Raw genomic sequence first — 22,031 nt, forward strand, 5'->3', positions numbered from 1 at the left:
GAAGAGGCAATCGCAGTGAAACTAATCTGTTGTGCAAATGCTGTTGCGTCTCTTTGCACGCAGGAGAGTGTTACAAAAAGAAAAACTGTCGTTGAAACATCCACATATTTGTAAATAGCACCACAGTTGCACACATTTGTAAATAGTTTGCCAAATTGTTGTCAAATTGTTACACTGTTGAATGTAAATAAACGTATTTTGCTATCAAAAAACACTTTTTCATTCTTGGTGGTAGTGTTTTATAGAAGTAAAGCACTATTTAGGTGTTTGTGGCATCATTCATGGACAAAAAGAAGTGCAAAATTCACTCGAGTGCATGAAATAATATTGTTTCACTAAAAGCTTGATTTCTCCGTATTTTGGTCCAAAACAAGCGCATTTGGGTGAAACTAACCATTTTCTATTGTTGATTACTAAAGAACGGAATAAGGTAGAAACAAACTTTTTTTTCTGATGAAAGATGAAAGTCCAATCTTTCATTTGGTAGTACGTGTGTTTCCATAGTCCGAACAGAACATTTTCTGTGGACCTTGAAAGATCAGTCAAAATGCTTAAATCGGCTGGCACTGACGGCATCCCTTTTCTGAAAACGTCTGGCAGTGAAAGAGTTAAAAAAAAAAATATTAAAAAATAAATAAAATAAATTAAAACAAATCCTAAAACTATTAAAAAACGAATCTAAAACAATGGTGGGAAAATTTCCCGATAATTTCCCGATATCAATCGGTTGCCATTTGATTGTTGACTTCATCTTCAATTTGAAAATGGCTTCAGGTTTGGGCACAGTTGTGTCCCCACGGGCCCTTCTGGACCCCCCCCCCCCCCCCCTAACACAAGACACATTTATTCTCATTTGAAACGGATTTGATGTGATATCAATTTCCTGCTGACCAACGAAACGCTTCCTCTTCACTGGGGGGAGAAATTCAGAAGGAGCCTTTTAACACTGACAACTGTCACCGCCGACTGGGCCCAGTCCCCATGCTCGCTTTCGTCTTCATGAATATTCATGAGTGGGAATACTGCGGGAGGAGGGGGGGGGGGGGCTTGCAGCGCTAGGAGCGTCGCTTGTCACACCAGGCAATAAGGGACGCAGCGTACCGGGACGCCACATTGTGCACATCCCTGTAATTATGCTCTCGGCTGTCGGTAAACAGGAAGTGTGTGTGTGTGCGTGTGTGTGTGTGTGCATGCCAGACACACACACACACACACACACACACACACACACACACACACACACACACACCTGCTTCCAAAGAGGAACTTGATGCCTTCAGAGCTCCGTTGTATCGGTTCCACTCGTGCGCTCGCGCTATTCATACGCTCATCAACATAACTGAGAGTGTGTGCGCGTCTTATCGCCTTTTTTTGTGTAAGTGTGCGTGTGCGCGCGTGCGCAAACTCAGCTTCGGCGCTACTGCCAATTATCAGCTGTGCGGCTTCAAAGCAATATCTGCACAATGACACGCGGTTACAACGCTACGCGCATGCGGGCACACGCACTGACACGCACGCTCACACGTTGAGACGCGCAAACAAGACCCGCCTCCTCGGCCCCGCGATATCCAATCATCGTGGAAAAAAGGTCAGAGCGAGCAAAATGGTACGTAAGAAGTGGAACTTTTTCAGACTGCAAAAAAATCCAGTAATATTATCGCGTGCTTTTGTTCCCCGCAATGGAAAAAAAAAAGTCCCTTGAATTGATTTGAACATGTGGATGATTAAAATGTGCATAACGGATGTGATTTTCAAGGGGTCATTCATCCCCCTCCCTTGTCCTGTTGTTCCGTATTGCAAATGGGAACCATGAAAGTCCGAATATGGTCAACGACACCTTTTTTCACAAATGGATATGATTGATCAGCCCACAAAACATTATTTGTTATCGTTGGGGCTCGCTTTATGAAAAGTGTTGAAAAGGAGAAATCAATGAAATCTTAGGAAAACGCAACTGTGGCCTCTTCCACATTGCGCGGGAGCCAAGCAGCTTTGTGTCCCCTCAAGATTGAAAAAAAAAAGAGTGGAAACAGGTTAGAAAATTTCGCATAAGCTTCTTTTTGTTAAAAGTCCACCCTCATTGCCACGAGCACGTTTCGCTGTCTCGCTTGTTGTCCTCGCGCTGACAGCAGCAGTGCGGAGAAACATTTGCGCTTGTTGGACTCGATGCATGTCTGCAGCGTACGGCCAATGAGCACTCAGGGAGGTGCACAAAAAAATAAATAAATAAATAAAAAGACAGTTCGTGCCTACCTTTGTATTGGTCCGCTAAGGTCGCTGCCGTCCTGCCTGCAACACAAACAATATTATTGTTATTATTGTAATTTTTATTATTATTGCTGCCTTGAGATACGACTTGATTTTTTTCCCCATGACTCCATTGAAATGCCATCAATATGTCCCGGCCAACCCCCAATAATGAAGAAAGAAAGAATGAAAGAAGAAAAATGGTGTTGAAAAATTGTACTCTAAATTACCGTACTTTCTTAAAAACAGGGCAAGAACAAATTCAACAGAATGCCAAGTATTAAACGGGAGTTAATGCTGCAGGCCAATTCTTTGCGCCTCTCCATCTGTTGTGCCTGTCTTGGCCACCAGGAGGCAGTACTGCACTTGCACATACGCAAAGAAGAATTGACTGATGCTGTGATATTAGCCATTTTCCGTGCTAAATAAATAATTTAAATTTATAACGTACCTCTTTATTCCATTTCCCCTAAACACTTTTAGTTTTTATTTCCTCTTGTTTTCAGTTTTTTTTTTTTCCTATTTGCATTGTTTCTTAGCATTAAAAGGAATCCCGACTGTCATGACAAGTTTGCTCGATATTATTTATTTCAAAAATCATTTCCAGTTGAACACATTTTTGTACGCCGCCATTGCTATTTACGTGAGCCTCAATTTTTTTATTCATTAAACAAACACATGTCATTTATTAACATTGGGGTCGTGGGTTCGAGGCGTAGGAGTTTTCAAATATGCAAATCATGTCAGGACGACACAACAATGACATTTGCTAAGCTACGCGAGAGCAAAGAGTGCAAAGTTTGTGGGAGGCGCTTGTGGAGAATTGATGCCACGATGGCGACACGCGCACTCGCACGCACACGCACACACTTGGGAATGCTAAATTGGTCTTGTTTGTCCTTGGGAAGTGTGGCGAAGCTCCTTCGATCCGACGGCTTTCCTCGCCATAATTCCGTGCGCTTTTTTTATCCTCACTTCGTCTTCTTGTGGAGCATGTAAATAAATTGGTCTCTTGGCACACGCGCGCGCACGCGCACCTCCAGAGCCGCGCCAAATTAGCGCAGGTTTTATGTCACCCTGGTAAATAAAAGAATAAACGAACAATGCGCTCATTAATAACGCATGCGTGCGCGTGCGTGCGTGCGTGCGTGCGTTTGCGCGCTCCTCCTCGACACAGCGGCCAATCACGGCGCTCTTTGCATTTCAAAGACGCACGCTTGTCCGTTTCATCCGTGGCCACCCAAACGCTCGTCTTGTTGTCCCCGCACACACAAACAGAAGCTCTTTATTCTCAAATTCAATCAATTATGAAAAGTCGCACATATCATTTGAACACACCAGGGTTCTTCCTGTGCACAAAATTCAGAGGCGGCCCACCCCCACCTAATTTGCCAGCCCGAGCCACTGATTTGAGCTCGGCAGGAGCGCATTTTAACTGCAGTTGCAGTGTTGCACCATTAAGGGGGCGCTATATCAACAGCAGTGCACTGGAAAGACCTGAAGCAACAACCGAAGAAGAAACAGCTTTCTTCTTCTTAACTTAAAAGTCATAAAAACACAGTATATACAATAAACATAATAGTGAACTATATAATTATATTTTAATATGTACTAGTGGATGAATTGTTAATGATTATAATAATAAAAAAATAGCACAAAAAAAAATAATAATAATAATAATTACTGCGATTGGCTGGCAACCAGTACAGGGTGTACCCCGCCTACTGCCCGAAGCCAGCTGGGATAGGCTCCAGCAACCCCCGCGACCCTTGTGAGGACAAGCGGTACAGAAAATGGATGGATGGATGGATAGCAAAAAATGAATGGCAACTAACTGTATTCATATAATTTCTCATTTCTAGTCTCTGATCATAAAATGGCTGCAGGAGGGCACCGCCGTGAGTACCGATACCTTAAAATAAGACCGGTATTGGCACCATCATCGTCATGATGGTACCACCTCTGCCTCAATTTGAGCCAGGAAAACACATAGACGCACAATTTACAATTCACCACTAGATGCCGCTCAAACTTGGTCAGACACGCCGAAACATTAGCGCTAAACGGGCGGCAAGCAGCAGCCAAGCAGCTGTCGCCGCGCCGCCGAGACGATTCCCAAGACGGAGGCGTAAAGCAATCGCCGAGGCGGCCGGCGCGCGGGACAGAACGATTGAGTTGTGGAAACCTCGAGGGAACGCTGCTAAGCGGTTAGCTGCTAAGCGGTTAGCCGCTAAGCAGCGCAATGAGCGCAGATGACGGACACGCCCCCTGGCGTCAACTGCCAAGAAAGACGCATCTGGAATTGACGCCCCCTATATCCATACATATATTGTATTACTATTCCACCTCAAAAATTGCGTGCGAGTATGGCGTGCGTGTGCAGCCCATCTGTGTGCGACGCTGCTGTTAACACCCCTATTAACACCCCCCCAACCCCCCCCCCCCCCAAATTTGACACATTCTCACTTGCGCGCACACACAAACACGCACGGCCCACAATCCCCCGCCCAATCAACACGTGCGTTCCAAACACGTTCACACGTTCAACTTTCACACCGTCGGAGGACTCGCCGCCGTCGCCGCCATCGCCGACGTCTCCATTTTGAGCTGCATGGCGTGTTTGCGGCATGTGTGAGCGTGTGCGTAAGTGTCAAAGCGTTTCTATTTGAACACGCGAAAGCCCGTTTTAACCAACAAGGATGCGATCGCAGGTTTCCTGGTGCACGTCTGGCAACACGAGCAGCGCTCTTGTCCAATCGCAGAGCTTCTTCCTACCAAAAACTGTCCAATGGCGCCGGTCAAGCAAAATTCCTCAAATTCGTTTTTTTCAGCCATGAAGCTGCAAACCAAAATGCGTCCAATCACTGAGCTGCTTTTTCACTACCAAGATTCATCCAATCAAAGAACATCCAATCACAACGCTTGGCCAATCTCTGAGCTTCCTTTGACCAAAATGCGTCCGACGGATGAGCTCAAATCAGGATTTCATGTGAAAACTTTTTTGTTGTGTGGTTGACGCAAGCTAATAATCAAAAGACAAAGCTGGCTAACAGATCAATATTATGAGCGATGGCCGGGCCCAGACGTCGAAATGTCAGCCGCTAATCCCTCGCAAAAAGTGCAATATTACATTTTAATCCCGGCGCGAGCAGAGGCGGCAGGAAGCGGAGTGGTCGCCATATTAAGTCCGGGATTTACGGCGCCGCTTTGATGGAGTGCGAGCGGCAAGGCAATAAAGTGATGCGGATCAGCGCCAAATGGATATGATCACAACACGTCACGTTAAAGAGCGCCGCGCCATCCATCAGCGTGACAAAACGCCTCCCCGGCGCCGCGCCGCCTTCGTCTCAATGCTTCACTTAGCCGCGCGCCAGCCGCCCGTGAACGCTGTCATTATCCCGCCGCCGAGACCGAGCCCCGCCCCGCGTCCCGCCCGCCGCGTGTTTTGGGGAGGGAAATGAGGTAGAAAAGGCGCCCGTCGGCCTCCATTTGTCTCCGCTGCTTTGTCAAATAAAATGATTGAAGTTCGCCGCGGCGAAGGAAAGGAAACATTAGCGCTAAACGCGCTGGGAAATTAGCCCGCGGCGCGTCGGTTCATCAATACCAATTAAGCCAGCCAATCGGCCCGATGGACCGCTGGATTTACTTGAGCTGATTAAGGAAGTGCTTGCAAGAAGAAACTCGCTCGCCGTTTTCCTGATGACAAATTCTGATCTCGTTATTTGTCGTTTTGTGAGCAAACGTGGAAATGAATTGAAATGCCAGAAACAATCTCTTCCTTGGATTTAACAAAGAAAGCTTCATCCAGCTGTTTTTCCATTCATGAGAACGAGTCATCCAATTAGAGGTTTAGCCAATTGTTAAAACTTGATTGAAAGTACTTTTTTTTTTAAATATTATAAAGCGAATATGCTGAATTTGGGCTACTGTTGTTATTTCATCGTGTATGTGAAGAAGGGAGTGTGCAGTTTCATTTTCCGGCCACAGGTGGCAGTAGCGATTCAAATATCCGTTTTCTGCATTCGGCAGCTTTAAACGCTTTGCTATTTTACAAATACGATTTTATTTGGAATCCATTTCTGGAGAGAATTATTCATGTTAAATGAATGCAACGTGACTTTAAAAATAGCGCTGGCATCATATCGCCTTTGTAAGAATTTTGGAATTGCATCATGTGGAGAATGAGAAAACACGGCCCAAGCTCGCCAATTCCAATCCCCCAAATTGGATCCCTCACTGCAATCTCATCTCTTTAAACAGGACCAGGAATTTAGGAGGGGCTAAATCCCTTGAGAGGCGGAGCCATTCGGGCTCCTGTTGTCAGCCTTTTTATTTTGCCGCCTTTGCAACGTTGTTAAAGTCCAACACGTTCATCCGCAGGCGGGCCGCGCTTAAAAAGCGCCAAAGTCCAAATGGGGGCATGAAAGCCTCACAAAGGATCTCGTGCAAGGACGGACAACTGGCACACGCAGCCGCCTAATGTGGCCCGATTAGAATTTTATTTTATTTTTTTAAGCCCCAAAACATCTTCAGAAAATGTTTGTAAACATTAAATATGCGTCTGTTACGAAATGGGGCGGTGGGGGGGGGGGGGGGGGGGGGGTTTGGGCCGGGGGGCGGGGTCGGGGATAAGCAAGGGGACCCCCAAACCCACTCCTAAACCCCCCAAAATGTTTAAAAAATATTGAGAAGAAAAGAAAACAAATCTGTGAATATGCAAATTTGTGGGTGCCAAACTGAGATTATGCATTGATTGGAGTTTCAAAATGTTATATCAACATTTACCACTAGGGGTCAGACTCAAATTTAGTTCCCTTCACTGTGCCTTGACAACACAAATTTACCAGATTTGTTTGAGTCTAATTCATATATGTGTACATATACATAACGATTTATGGTTGTAAGTTTCTGCTAAATCAGGATGAAATTGTCTATTTCAAGAATATTTAGTAAACAATCACTTCCGAGCTAGCTAGCTCGCTAGCTAGCTAGCGAGAGCAAGAGAGAGCGAAAGAGAGAAGATTGCAAATAAATACGTATGCTCATGTGTGCGATTTCACGCCAGTTTGTGCTATTTCAGCTCGGGCTAACATGCTAACTAGTTTAATGATGCGTATCATGTGAATTGCTTAAATCGGTGCTTATTTTTTCCGACGGGTCGTCAGTATTGACGGAATGCCCAGTTTTGTCAGTCGGTCCTAGCATAGCGGCGACGAAGTGACGACGGACGCGTGGGGGGAAATCAAATGGCGGACCGACGGAAAGGGGGGGCCGGCAGAAAATATGTCAAATGCCCGCCTCTGCTCATTTGCATTTTGTCCAGATCTTAAATGGCATTTTAGCCCTTTCTCGTATGATGACATCATCGGTCGCTACGATAGCACAAATGCTACCCTGGCGCAACATGAAGTCTCTCTGCACTTATTTGTCACACCTCAACCCGAGACAAATTCATACTAGACCAATAAAGACGATTGCGCTTGTGATGAGTTGAGTGTGGCAGCGCCAGACTGACCTCCATCTTGTGAAAGTCTTCCCGCGAGCAGATGATGACGCATCCTTCCGCATTCCGTCGCGTCTTTAAGTTGGAGTTGATGATTTATTCAAGTGCAGATGTGAAGCAAAGTGTCTCTTTCATTTCTTTTTGCTTGGCTTTAAACTTACGTCTCATCGCACCCCAACCTCGCCCCCGCCGCCCCCCCCTCCCCAAAAAAAAGAAAAAAACCCAGCGAGGCCTCTGATCCAGTCTCGCTTTCAGTCCATGTGAACAAGACACAAAGCAATGACACCTGAAAGCGCAGAGACATCACAGGAACGTGCGCACGCGCACACACGCACGCGCACGCTGGTTCCCGTCGCACACATCGCGGCGAAACGCGCACCGAGTGTTCGCTGTGCTCTGACATGAATATTTCATGCTGTTGATGTTTAAAGCGCATCATTTGTGATGTGGCGTATGCATGCGTGTGTGTGTGCGTGCGTGCGTGCGCGCGTGTGATCCATAATGCATGTTTTGATAAGTCGACTGCTGATATGCCGCGTTTCATGCTGCTTTCCGTGCGCGTTTAAGTCATCTGTGTGCGGCCGACGAGGCTGACACGCACACGCACGCACGCACGCACGCACACACACACACACACACACACAAAAGCACTGCATTTTTTATGCGCTTGTCATCATTTGTCGGAGAGATGAAAAAGTATCATATAGTAGAGCACATCGTATAGTCTAATGTGGAGCAGTAAAGTACATTACACAATAGTGTTGAGTAGTATAGCATTGTACAGCACACAATGCTGTATTGTCTATTGCACAATGTTGGCGTCCATTGTTAGCGCATCAGAGTACTGTAAAAAAAAAAAAAGCGATTTGTTGGACTAAAAAAAAATGCTGTAAAAAAAAAAAAATTCTCGTTATAATTAGGATTTGATTGACAGCATCATCTTCAATTTAATATAAATCAAATACATTCATTTCATTTTCACAAGCACACGTTTTACTTTGGAATCAACTAATTAAAGTCAATTTCATTACTTGACCCCCGAATCGAATTTCGGATTCAGTATGAAACAAAATGTGTGAGGTTGAACCTGAGCTGGTTGCCAGACAATTGTAGGGCACGCGCAGATGAAGAAACATGCACGCTAACAGTTCAATTAACGTACGTAGGCGCAAGGGGAGAACATGGAAGCTCCACACAGGAAGGGTGGAGGCTGGATTTGAACCCGGGACTGCTGAACTGTGAGGAAGATGTGCTTAGCAGTGGGCCACCAAGCCTGCTAATTGAAATAAAAATAAAACATATTTGCAGTCAAATAATTTTTTTTATTATTATTTTTTTTTATTATTATTATTATTATTTTTATTGATATTTTCTCCTGTCTTGATTTCTCATATGTATTAGTTAAATATGTCAAATTTTACACACAGAAGGGAGCTAAATGAAAACTTTTTTTTTTCATTTGCTGCAAAAAAAATGTGTTGTATGTGCGCCCACGAGTAAGACAAAAAAAACCCCCACAATGTTTGTATTTTACAAAAGGTTGCACAAGTTTGTTTGCAAAATACTCACAACACAACAAACAAGATCTTTGAGGGACAATTTTCCTGTTTTGGCTGCCATTTTGTTCTTTGAATGCAAATATGTTTTTGCTTCAACTCCAAACTTGGTGGCCCACCGCGAAGCATGCCTGCCTCGCTCACAATTCAGCAGCCCAGGGTTCAAATCGAGCCTTCCTGTGTGGCGCTTCCTTCATTCCAAAGTAAAATGTTACGTGGATGTCATTTTATTATTTGGCTTGGGGAAAAATAAATGTATTAGATTTACATTAAGTTGAAAATGATGTTTTCAATCAAATCATGAATTATAATGAGAAAAACAAGATTTTTTTTTTTGTTTAGTCCAACGAATCACTTTGTTTCAATAAGATAAACAGATATGTTTTATTTATAAATATGAGTTGCCAAAGGGGGCCGACTACGGATATTTGGAGCCAATATTCACTTTTACTAAAAAGGGAAAAAAAATATTGGCATCAACATTTTTGCGAACTTCAATTCTTAACTTTGTTGAAATGTTTTTGTTTATTGAACAACTTTTTTTCTTTCTAATCTTAAGACAATATCTTTTGTTTTAAAATTGTAACAAAAATGCAGGGAGTTTATGCATGCCTTAAAAAGTTCACACGAAAACTAAACAAGTAAATAGCTCCTGATTCTGCAATAAATACAAGTTTTAGAACATTTCAAAATATTTGATTTTTTTTTTTTTTTAACATATATTAGTTTTAGATGGCAATATTCATCAAAATGCTGAATATTGGCGCCAATAATCAGCCCGACCGACAATCAATCTATATCATAGTATACGTAGCGTATCGTCCTGAAGAGTACGCAAGAATATATTGTACAGTACTCGCATTATGTAGTATGGCATAATGCAATGTACCACATGCATGTGTGCGCGTGTGCGTGTGCGTGCGTGTGAGATAAGCACAATTTGCCAGTGTTACGGCTGGTGATAATGCAAGAGAGCGCGCGGCGGCGGTAGCAGAGGACATAGTGAGCGAGCAAGGAAGAAGAGGATGAGGAGGATGAGGAGGATGAGGAGGATGAGGAGGGGGGGGGCTCTCGGGGAGGTCTCCACAGACACTTTCTTTCGCACAATAAAAATAGAAATCACTTTTTAAAGCACACGTGAGAAGGATGGAGATCATTTCGAGCTTCAACTTCAGCACACAACCACCACCCAGATAAATACACACTCTATATGAACCGGGTGTGTGTGTGTTTGTGTGTGTGTGTGTGTGTGTGTGTGTGTGTGTGTGTGTGTGTGTGTGTGTGTGTGTGACCATGTGCGCGTGTCCCCGTACGTGTACGCGCAACTCCCCAAAGCAAAGGCCACCGGCGTAATTGAAGGATGGCGCGACTCGGTGATAGATACAAGTCGACAACTCTGCGCGTGTGTGTGTGCGCGCGCGCGTGTGCGTGTGCAGCATAATGACCCCCCGAGGGAGACGGGCCGGGGGCCGGCCTGAGCACCCCACTGTCAACTAAGAGGAGGGATGAAGGATGAGGAAGAGGAGGAAGCGGCGAAGGTGGCAGCTGTCGTCTCTTCGGCAAAGTAATTGGGCCGAGCGCCCCCCCCCCCCCCCCCCCCCGGAAAGCGAGACTTGCCATTAGCGGTGTCCCACCTGGCGCCGGCGCAAGCACCCCTGCGTTTATGGGGGGGGGGGAGGGTGCGTCAGTCACAAGACGACCAAAAAGCCAGGAGTGGCTTGGGCGAATCACACTTGACAGCTTGACTGACAGCTCGCGGACGGCACATTCACGCATGGAAATATGAAAAATAATAACCTTCCTGACTGACAGGCGCGGGGGAAGCCACCACCGCACAGACACATTCTTTTAGCGCAACTGACAGGTAAAGTATGAGACCAATCAAGTGACCCGTCATGTGACCACTCACGTGACTAACAATGTTATACGTCCTGCGACCAGTCCGCTCGTTTTGACCGTACATCATTTTCGACTAGCCAATATATGCGCTTGTAAGCTAAATGCTAATATTAGCATTTAGCCTACATTATAGCATACGTTCAAAAAATTCAATAAGTAAACATTTTTTATTTGTAATTTTTCTGATTTGTTATCACCTCTGCATTGCGTGATATCTGTTGGCATTTTTTTTTCCCATCATGCCAAGAAGTGCGCGCAAGTCAACGCCTTTTAGTTTTTAGCATTCATACTACAACTACTTTCGAACGTATTTAAACATATTTGAAAATAATTTCAAACGTATTAAATACGTCGGTGCGTATCTGCCAGTGAAAAATGTCAACTCCGCGCTTCCGTAATTATAGTAATCGACGGTTGAGTTGAATTCATATCCTACGCACGCTTTCAGGGCTGCACAAAGATGAATAAATATTCAAACAACCTAATACTAAAACAAATACAAACTCAACTAAAACAAAGCATTTCCGAAACAATAAAAACAAAACAAAAGCTAACAAACTTTCTCTAAAAGCTCATTTAATTGAATTTTCAAAAATAAATCCAAAGTAGTACGACGAAAAATCCTGACGTGTTCTGACGCGGCAGTCACGTGACGGCTCGTCAACAGCGACAAGATCCATCATGTGCCCGCGAAAGCAGTCATGTGACCTGGCAGCACACGCTCAACACAAAATGACAAAAGTATTGGGACACGTGTCTTGTCATGTCTTGTTTTACATCCAGTCACACTTTGACCTCCACAGAGCGTTTTGAAAACGGCTCGCGGGAAAAAACTGTCGAGAACAAAGGAGGCGACTGTCGGAGGAGAGTGAGCGGGGAAGAAGCGCGGCGGGGTATGTAAGGGGCGGGGGGGGGGGGATTCAATATATTTTTAATCTCGCCGATGTAATCAGATTACACGTCTGCCAGGAGCGACGTATTTCATAAGGAATAAGTAGTTTGGCGGCGGGAAAAAAGCGGGGTGGGGGGGAGTCACGAGCGTGGACGAGGCATTTTGGCGCCGTGATGTACATCCGCCCTGACACATTGTAATAAATGCACCGGGAGGCGGCGGCAGAAACACAATGCCGTGTAATCATTTTACGGGCGACAAACCGGAATTCCAATGCCGTCCCATGTGAGGACCCGCCACGGCCCAAAATTGAATTAAGTGCGAAGACGAGGAAGACGAGGGAGGAGGAATAGAATAGCCGTTTGGATTCGCTTCGGTTTTGGCAGCCTCGCGGGGCAGCTCGCTTTCCAGCAGCTGTCGGCTAACCGCGCTAGCGCACGGGAACGCTAACGGCGGCGTTTACGAAAAGTTCACACGCGTTGCAGCTGATCACTCAAGACCTGATTGTCAAAAAGTCAAAGCAAAATTGCTAGCGAGGAGCTACAAGCTACAAGTTACACACTACGAGCTGAACACAATGAGAAAAAAGGGGATGAGCTACATGCTACACGCTATGAGCTAGCTATAAGCTAAAACAAAAAAAAAACAATGCAATGAGATTTGCAGACTAAACACTCATACTGCACTAGGGTTCAATACCACTTTTTTTTTCAGACTCATGGCGATACTCAACTCTTGAGTAGTCACCGATACCAAATACCGATACCACTACTAAATAAAATTCTTCTAAAAAAGACAGATCATTTAAAAAAAAGATCTATATATTCCAATATAGTATTTTTCCTAAAAAATACATAATTGAAATGAATGGTCATTTTCTATTCCTCTAATTTTTATAGATAGCGATACCTGGTTTTTGTACTTTTGCATCCTATACTGCACATGAAACCGTGTGTTAACCGGCAGTGTTTTCTTATTGTGGCCCTTTTCTACAATTTGGTCCCCGTTGGAAGTCTTTAATCCCAAACTCCTTCCCGGTGTTTCTACCGGAAGTCCACTCAATCTACCCAGCGGGATGAGTCGCTTAATCTTTTTATCTCGGCCGAGGCGGCGGGCCGTCAAGTCCCAAAGATCACGGGCGTGCGCGCCCGCGCACGCACACACGCACGCGCACGCACGCACACAACGGTCTCAGGCTGTGGCTGAAGATTAGCACCCGGCGGGGTTTCCGGGGTGGCTGCCAGATGGAAGCGGGAAGAGGCGACCACCGGCAGATAAAGCGCTCCATTGTTGATGGCGTTCCAGAGAGACGGCAAAAACGTCCGCAGCGGTCGCGTCCCCGATGCTCGACTTGCGGCTGTCAATCATTTCGCCGTGACGGCGGTGCTGACGAGGAGGCGTGAATTTGCATAATGAGCCGTCTGGAGTGCAAGTGACGAGTGGCGCGAAAAGGCGCCTGACGCGCTTGACAATTGTGGCTGAAGAATTCACCATGTTGTCAGCAATTGTCCCATGAGCAGCGCCAGACACGAGTCATTGTTTCCCGGAGGCCAATCGAACAAAAGCAACCTTCAAAACTCGTAATTTGATGACAATTTGGAAGCTAAAATTGGCAGCGAAAAGAAGGTCATTGTGTGGACGGGAATTCTCGACAATTCTCCGATTCGCAATATAGCAATTGTGTGGGAATTTTTCCCAATGTTGACTAAAATTTGCACCAATAAATATTGTATTATTATTATAGGATGTCAGCTTAAAAAAAAAAATCCTTGAGGGAACTACAAAAAAAAAAAAAAATCTAAAATTTCAATTTAGTATTTGATGACAAATCAAAACTTTTTATTCGCATAAACGTGATTAAAAAAATGCTGTGATATTTGTAACCAACTTTGGATGATATACTGTGACAATAAAATTCTTTCAAATTAAAATAAACTTTTTTAAATGAAATATCACGTGACAAATTTATCAAACGTTGACATTTTCCAAAAAAAGATAGATTCAATTTGAATGAAAAAGTTGTGTGCTCATGTTTACGATTTGAGTTAAAATGGTGTATTCAATTTCCATTCAACTTTTGTTTACATGAAAAAACATTGTAAACTTTTGTTGCATTTAGATTTTTAAAATTCTCTTTAACCCAAACATTCGTCAAGGTGTTAATCTACTCGGTTTCTCTTGCTGCAATAATCCTTCATATGCAAGCTCTGCGTTGCTAAGGCAACCCATCTTTTCTTTTTTCTTTTTTTTTTCTTTTTTAAGTCCCCCATTTAGCGGTGTTAAAGTCCTCCTGAGAACGTGATGACGGCACGACTCAAGAAGTCAAGGAATGGGCGAGAGAAACAAAAAACGAGGTGGTGGTTGTAGTGGTGGGGGAGGGGGGCTGGCGGGGGGGGGGGGGGGGTGTTTCTGTGACGGTAGTGGGGTGAAATGTGAGAGTCACACACGGATGAGCTTTTTTCACTTTGTCCAGATTCAGGGGGGGTGGGGGGGGGCGGGGGGGGGGGTCGAGGGGAGGGGGCAGCCTTTCCACATTTACAACATAAGCAAGTTGGAACCTCGTCGACAGGAGGCGGGCAATGTACAATATCTGTACTTTGTATGTTATTTTCTGACAACTTCCACTTTATATGTATTTAGTGGACTGTACAAATTGTCTTTAGTGTCGAAATGGTGATTTAAAAATTCCCAGATTTTGGAGTTCCCGCGATGAATCCGGATTCACTACATATAGATAAGATTGTGGAAAATATCGTTGACTAAAAAGTCGACTTAAAATCCCGATGAGTTTATGCATTAAAAGGAGCAAAAACATTTTGTCGGCTGGAATCAGTACTTTCCACACGTGTCTGGTACTTGTACTTGAGTACAAATGTGAGTACTTTTGCCACCTCCGCAGTAAGACGGCAGCACTCCAACACTTGAGTGCAGCCTTATTAGCACAGCGGGAATGTTTCGGGCTAAAAGTTCTGTTTTACGACGCCGCGTCTTGGATGGACGTCAACATTTGAGAGGCCACACCTGCCAGGATCCTTCAGGGGATGATGATTTATGCGCACAAGGAAAATAGATACAAAATAAGGAGATGGCCACGAGAAGGAATGCCGGTCCAAAATACCGAACCTGAACAGGTGCAACTGATGCCATGCTAATTTTAGCCTCTCGCTCTCATGATACTGCTGACTCGTCGCTCGGGCACCAAAACGACATTTACGCAACACTCTGCGATGGGAAAGTTGAATTCTTGAAAGAAAATGTCTGCTTTTTGACAACGTTAAAATGGGAGAAAATGAATCGAACGAATGTGCTAGCAAATGTGTAGTACCACATCGTGCCACAACATGCCAAGGCAGCACTGAGCTCTCCTGCACGTAGATGAAGCCAAATTAAAGAAGAGAGAATATTTTTATGTTTAAATACACTTTTTATCTGATTATAGGTTAGCCTTGAGCTAGCAGATTTTTTTCGGAAAATACGATTTGGTTGAACATCAAGTGTTTAAATTGACAATGTTGAATTTGATGCTAATTTTTGTTAGCATTTCATATTACATGCCAGGATTAAGTAAATTATTGGTTTGATTTTCAAAATCACACACGCACACACACACAAGCACGCACGCACACACACAGATTAAAAGTAGCAGTAGTTCGAAGGAGGATATAATTTCAGTTAGCCATTCTATGGTGTCTCACATGATACATTAGCATTAAGCTAACAGCTCATTTTCGTGGGATATGGTTTAGTTGTACACTTTGGTGTTTAAATATGGGGGTTGACTATATTTGCATACATTTGCATATCCCAGTTCTGTTTCCATCGTTTTTACGCCTGTGCCCGGCCACGATCACAGTACAGAATTTCAAGTGCGGTCCCAAGACGAAGCGGGTAGCGCCCACCTGGGAACGCCGACTGGCCGCGGGAAAACGGTGCCACTAATGAGATTCACCTGTGATCGAGTGTCCGCTATGCAAATGAGATGAGTGAGTACCGCATGCCGGGGAAAAAATGCCACGTCACCGGAGACCCGCTAAACCAACCACAACAACAAACAAAATGTCAGCGCCTAAAAAAAAAAAACAAGTCCACAATTTGATTGGTTTTATGTATACAATAAATAATTGTACACTTCATGATACAATAACATGTGCTCCTTTTTTTACCCGGCAACATAAGATCATTCCGACACATTTGTATTCATAATATATTCCAAATTCAAATTCAATGCAAGCTTTCAGTATATTCTGACGTATTCACTGCAATTATATACAATGTCACCGATTATTTTTACGGCAGCAATGGCACAGCAGCAGTTTGAGCAATTGCCTGCCACACCAGACGACATGGGTTCAAAACATTGTCAAATTATTTCACTGTTAATACTTTGTAATTTTCACATAATTTATCTTTCAAATTCCTTCATACGCATTCAGCTTTCAGCAGAAATTGCACTTTGTCTAGTTATTATTATTATTATTATTTTATTATTAATCTTATGATTATCGAGATGATGATGATGATTTGTTTTCTGTGCCCAAACACCGGTGTAGTTGGTTACAGCTCCCCCTATTGCTTGTGCATGCACATGACATGCAATATGGGGAATTCTACAAAAAAAAAAAAAAAAGTGTCAGGTGGCAATTGTAAGGAAGCAAGATAAGAAGAAGTGGGATGCTTGACTAAAAAGGATCTCACTCAAGCATTTTTTTTTTTTTTTTTTTTAACGCCACTTAACAGGTGTCACACTTCTCACGGCGCTCCGCGTCTTCCGGAATGTTCGGCGGCGGCGCAGGCCGAGGAACGCTTATCGAGCGAGGCGACGCTCGGGAGACGGCGGGCTGTGCCGAGTGGCGTCCCGCGGGACTCGTGTCCAATTACAGCTGAAAATGAGGGTCCAGATTGAGGCTGGGGAAAGCGGAGCGATGATGGAATAAACGGGTAGGGTGGAAGTCGGGAGTGGGCTTTTGGGGTGGTGGGGGGGGGGCTGTGCTCTGAGAATATGAGGAGCACTTGGAATTAATGGGCCGGGAGGATGGAGCGGGATTCCCGCGGGCGCGGAAGATTGAGGCGGCGAGCGGTTGGGAGTTTACGCTCCGATGTGCTACATTAGCTTGAGCGTAATGCGACTCTGAGCCTTGAAGACAAATTCCCGTCGTCGGCTCTCAATTTTCAGCGGCGGGGACGTTGTTGGTTGGATTTTACCGGCGCACTTCATTTAATCCATCACTAGATGGCAGCAGCCCGAAATAACCTGCACGGCGGTATTTCAATTTTTTTGTTCACGTTATCATTTCTCCGGCGCGTGTTTCCAGCTTCTCGACTCATTGGGGGAAGTTGGAGCGGGCCCGAAAGAGGAAGTCACACGGTGCCTCGTGATCGCAGCCACCTGCTTGCTGATTGGCCCCCTAGGCTGGTCATGTGACGCACGAACTCTTGTCATGGGTGAAGATGAGGATGAGAGAAGCGTCGCAGCTGTCGAAACAAGCTGTTCGCATGTGACTCGGCAACGCGTCGTGTGTGTGCGTGTGCGCGCGCGTGCTCCAACACACAGAGTCGTATCTGTGTCGTCTCGTTCCGCGTGACTCAACGGCAGGAAGTGAAAGCTAGCAAGAAAACTCAAGGCCGCCATTTGTTTGTCCTCAGCTGGCGTCTGCTTTTCTACTTTTTGTCACCGGTCAGCCTCATGGCACGGACCAACAATGTAGCGGTCACCAGCTAGTTAGCATTGTTAGCAGAGCGCTAGCTAGCATCAACGATGACGAAGTTCCACATTTGGTATCTTTTGTGTGTTGTTTTTCTTGTTAGCGTGGTTGCAGCGTAGCCGTTGTCCATCGCTTGACACGCGCAAACACCGGACTGGTCCAAAACACAAACGCGCGCCGACCGCACGTTTCGGTCAACTTCAAGCAGGCCGGCCGGGCCCGGCGCCAAAAACTCGCTCTTCACTCTGCTCGCTCGGACAGCGGAATTAAAACAATACGCCGTCACCACCACCGCCGCCGCCCCCAACGTTCGGCCCGCTACGCACACGCTCGTTCTCGCGCTTTGGCACATAAAACAGCTGCACGATCTCCCTCGTTCAAACACACGCGCACACACTTGAAGAGGTGCAAGGCTTCCATATGCACAAGCGCGCCTTTGAGAATAAGACTGTAACAAAGTGCAGCGCTCACATGCAGCCATAGGGCATGATTAGTGTGCGTGCGTGTGCGTGTGCGTGCGCGCGCGCAAAGCCATGGAGATGGAGACGGAGCGCCGTCCTCCAGGTGCTGCATTATTGAACACATTTGTCACCCGTGCTCTACTGTACACGTGCGTGTGCGTGTGTGCGCGCGCGCGCGAGTGTAAACGAATTAAAGGCCGCACAAAGGAGCAGAAAACAAAAAGTGAAGCGCAAGGGAAAGAAGGCGGAGAAAAGGAACGCTTTGGGCCAAGTTTGATTGACAAGGCTGACGTCACGCATTCCTGGCCCGATCACACGGTGACCGCGCGTGTGCGCGCGCGCACGCACACGCGCGCACACACGTGGGATGCATATGCATTCAAATCCTTCCTGTTTCCTCTTTGGGACCTCGCTGAGGACTTCATCATCATCAAAAAAAAAAAGGAAAGAAGAAAAGAAGAGGCTGCGTGTCCAGTGAAGGTCCAAAAGTGTGGAGCCAACGTCAACACACACTTCTGCTGGACACGCACACACACAAGCCGCCTCACGCAAAAACAATCCATGCAAATGAGCCTTGAAAGCACACGAAGGCGAAATCAATGAGCGGACGTGTTACATTGCTGTGTGGGCGTTGTTACGTGTCAGCGTGCACGTGTTACGTGTTACGTGTTACATGTTACATGTTACATGTTACGGTGTGTGTTACACTTGAAAAGTAGAAGTTTGATTTTATGTGTGTGTGTGTGAGCGTCAACAACAAAGCTTTCATTAAGATTAAGGTCTTCTGTGCATGTTTGTACACACGGCTATGCAAATGCCCCCCCCCACGCCCCCCCCCCCCCCTTCCTTGTCACCTCTGTCTCTTGCTGTAAACGTGCGCTCGCTCGCACTAATAACAAACGCGAGACGAGCGCTCGCTTGTCAGGAAAAATGTTCTGTGCAAAAGGATAAAGTAGGAGCACAGCACAGTACATTTGTTACATTGCTGTGCGTCTGAGTTGATGTTACAGTTACACGAATGTGTGTGCGTGGCAGAGTAACGTTACAGTGTGTCAGAATGCGACTGTTACTTTACAGTATGAAATTCCAGAGTGTTACAGTTTGTGCGTATGTTACATTATAGTACGCTTTGTGTTACATTCTAGTGCAGGGGTGGGCAATCCTGCTCTTTGAGGGCCCAAGTCCTGCAGCTTTTGAAAGTTTCCCTTCTCCAACACACCTGATTAATATGATCAGCTCATCAGCTAGCTCTGCAGAAGCCTGATAATGATTAGAATCAGGTGTGTTGGAAGAGGGAACGATCCAAAACCTGAAGGACTCCGGCCCTCTAGAACCGGGATTGCCCACCCCTGTTCTAGTGTGTGTGTGTGTGTGTTACACAAGTGTGCATAATGGTATGTGTCTGCTTTGCGTCACAGCGCGTGCGTTACATTCACGCGTGCGTGTCTTGTTTTGCGTTACTTTCGAGTGTGTACACGTTACGCCAGTAGTGTGCGATCGTTACCGTTACACAAACACACACACGCGCACGCACCCTCGTGTCACGTTTGCCTCTCGCTAGAAACGGCAATGTCAGTGTTTGTGTTACACCAAGCACAAGACAAGCGCCCGTCGGGAGAAACATTCCGTGGAAAGGGTCGTAAGTAGGAGCGCAGCACTGTCGAAAAATGCTGACTTGGGAGAAAAAGCCCCTTTTTGTGCCCAAATCAGTCAAGATGCTAAAAGCCGCCGCTGTCAGCCGTGTGGGAATATCTCCAGAGAAAATTCCTGAAGGGGAGTCACGATGGGAAGGGGGGGGGGGGGGGGGGTTGGGAGGAGGGGGGGAGTTATGTTCTCACACTCAACTTTGAGGCGGGTTCACGAGGACACGCGGCGGTCCGGGTTCCGGCGTCTGCTCAGTTCGCACCCTCCCCGAAGCGTCCCCCCCCCCCCCCTAGAGGAGCGAGGCTTACCTTAAGACGTTCCAGCTCTTGAGGGGGTCCAGGTCGGAAATTATAGAAACCATGATGACAGGCAGGAAGGGCAACAAAAAAAAAAAAAAAAAAAAAAAGAGGGCGGCGCAGCGCTGGAAAAAAAAAAAAAAAAAAGAGCTGGAAGCAAAAAGGCCGACTACAAAAAAAAGCAAAAGGCGTGACGGGAGAAGACGTTTTCAAGCGGGTCGGCCGCGAGATGCGAGGCGAGGCGAGCCGTCCTGCTGCTGCTGCTGCTGCCTGATGAGAAGTGGTGCGGCGCATTCTCGCACGCCCGCCTCCTCTCTCGCTCGCCCTCTCTCTCTCTCTCTCTCTCTCTCTCTCTCTCTCTCTCTCTCTCTCTCTCTCTCTCTCTCTCTCTCTCTCTCTCTCTCTCTCTCTCTCTCTCCCCCAACACTTCCCCCATCGCTGCCTGCGAGCTTCCGCTGCTCCATCTCGACATCACAACACAATTGAAGGCACACAAAAAAAAAAGCTTTGGAAAAGGTTGACAGCACGGCGGCATGCGGTTATGCGATTATTTGTTGTTGCTTTTTTACCGATTGTTGAATTGTTTTGAGAAGCTTCTTGACCATTTGAGACCGATTTTCATCTTATATCTCAACTTTTTTTTTTACTGTTGGGCTGGACTTAGTCAACGCTAATTTTGACCGTTCTTTCTTTTTTTGTGTGTTCTTGACTAGTTGTAAGCTAATTGTCCAAAAAAACATGGACAAGCTGTCTTTTATTTCCAACATTTTGTGCATTGAAAGCAACCAAAAGCAGGAGACTGCAAGCTTACTGTAACGAAACATAAGGCAATAAAATGGGACCTCTTCATTAGTTACAACAACTACATTTTGTGTAATTGTGAGTTGTATTGTTTTTTTTTTATACAAGTCCGCCAAACTATTGCTTAAAACAAGTGCCAAAGTGGAACTAGTGTGTATAAACAGAGAAAAACGTTGAGAGAAAAAAAAAAAAAAAAAAGAGAAGTGCACCCCAAAAAGCAGAAGAGCGGCCACTTCCTGTCTGACACGCCACCACATCCTGTTGACGTTCTTCTCTCCTCTCCTTCTAAGAAGTTAGCACAGAGTAAACTTTTGGTGTCGAAACCGGCGAGGAATAAAAGCTCGGAGACGCTCGACGGCGCGCTAGCACATAGCATGTAGCATCCTATGCACCGCTCGCCGCCATCTTGCCAGCTTTAAATAGTTGGACATCTGCTGGGCTGAGGAGGAAGAGGAGGAGGAGGAGGAAGAGGAGGAGGAAGAGGATGGAGAGACTTGACAGCCTCTTGCTCTTCTTCCTCCCTCGCTATTTTGGTCTCTCGCCTTCGCGCGCACACCACACAGATCGCGGCGGCTGACAATGTTAATTTGTGCGTAATGTTCACAATGGTGTGGGCGTTGCTGGGCGCACATGTTTGCACCATGACACAGTGTGTATATATATATATATATTTATATATATATTACGTGGACATGCACGGAGGCGACGTACATAACCCGGAAGTCGTTTTGTTTTGCGCGTGTGTGTGTGCTCTTGTCACATGGTGGGGCCAATATTTCGGGATTTCTCAGAGTTGTGGGGCCCACCCGTCCTTGTGGGGCCCACCCTTCCTCGTGGGGCCCACCCGTCCTCGTGGGGCCCACCAGTCCTCGTGGGGCCCACCCTTCCTCGTGGGGCCCACCCGTCCTCGTGGGGCCCACCCTTCCTCGTGGGGCCCACCCGTCCTCGTGGGGCCCACCCGTCCTCGTGGGGCCCACCCGTCCTCGTGGGGCCCACCCGTCCTCGTGGGGCCCACCCGTCCTTGTGGGGC

The 22,031-nt window shown here is 46.0% G+C and overlaps 1 protein-coding gene across 5 annotated transcripts in view; it reads right to left on the minus strand.

The window, feature by feature from the left end:
* The window catches only part of celf2 (cugbp, Elav-like family member 2), a 114,160-nt gene extending 93,694 nt beyond the window's left edge, over positions 1–20,466 (minus strand). For 4 of the 5 annotated variants that reach the window (XM_086059866.1, XM_086059868.1, XM_086059863.1 and 1 more), the window contains exons 1-2: positions 20,213–20,466; positions 2,254–2,289 (exon numbers count right to left, since the gene is read on the minus strand). In XM_086059866.1, the coding sequence (XP_085915992.1) occupies positions 2,254–2,289; positions 20,213–20,265 (89 nt within the window). In that variant the 5' untranslated portion in view covers positions 20,266–20,466. Of the gene's footprint in view, positions 1–2,253; positions 2,290–7,762; positions 7,908–20,212 lie in introns of those variants that run through there. The other variant, XM_086059864.1, reaches the window with a different exon arrangement.
* Between the last annotated feature and the right edge of the window lie 1,565 nt (positions 20,467–22,031).

This window comes from Leptonotus elevatus, chromosome 17 (assembly GCF_054856555.1).
Source record: "Leptonotus elevatus isolate MCC_2025b chromosome 17, RoL_Lele_1.0, whole genome shotgun sequence".
NCBI lineage: Eukaryota > Metazoa > Chordata > Actinopteri > Syngnathiformes > Syngnathidae > Leptonotus > Leptonotus elevatus.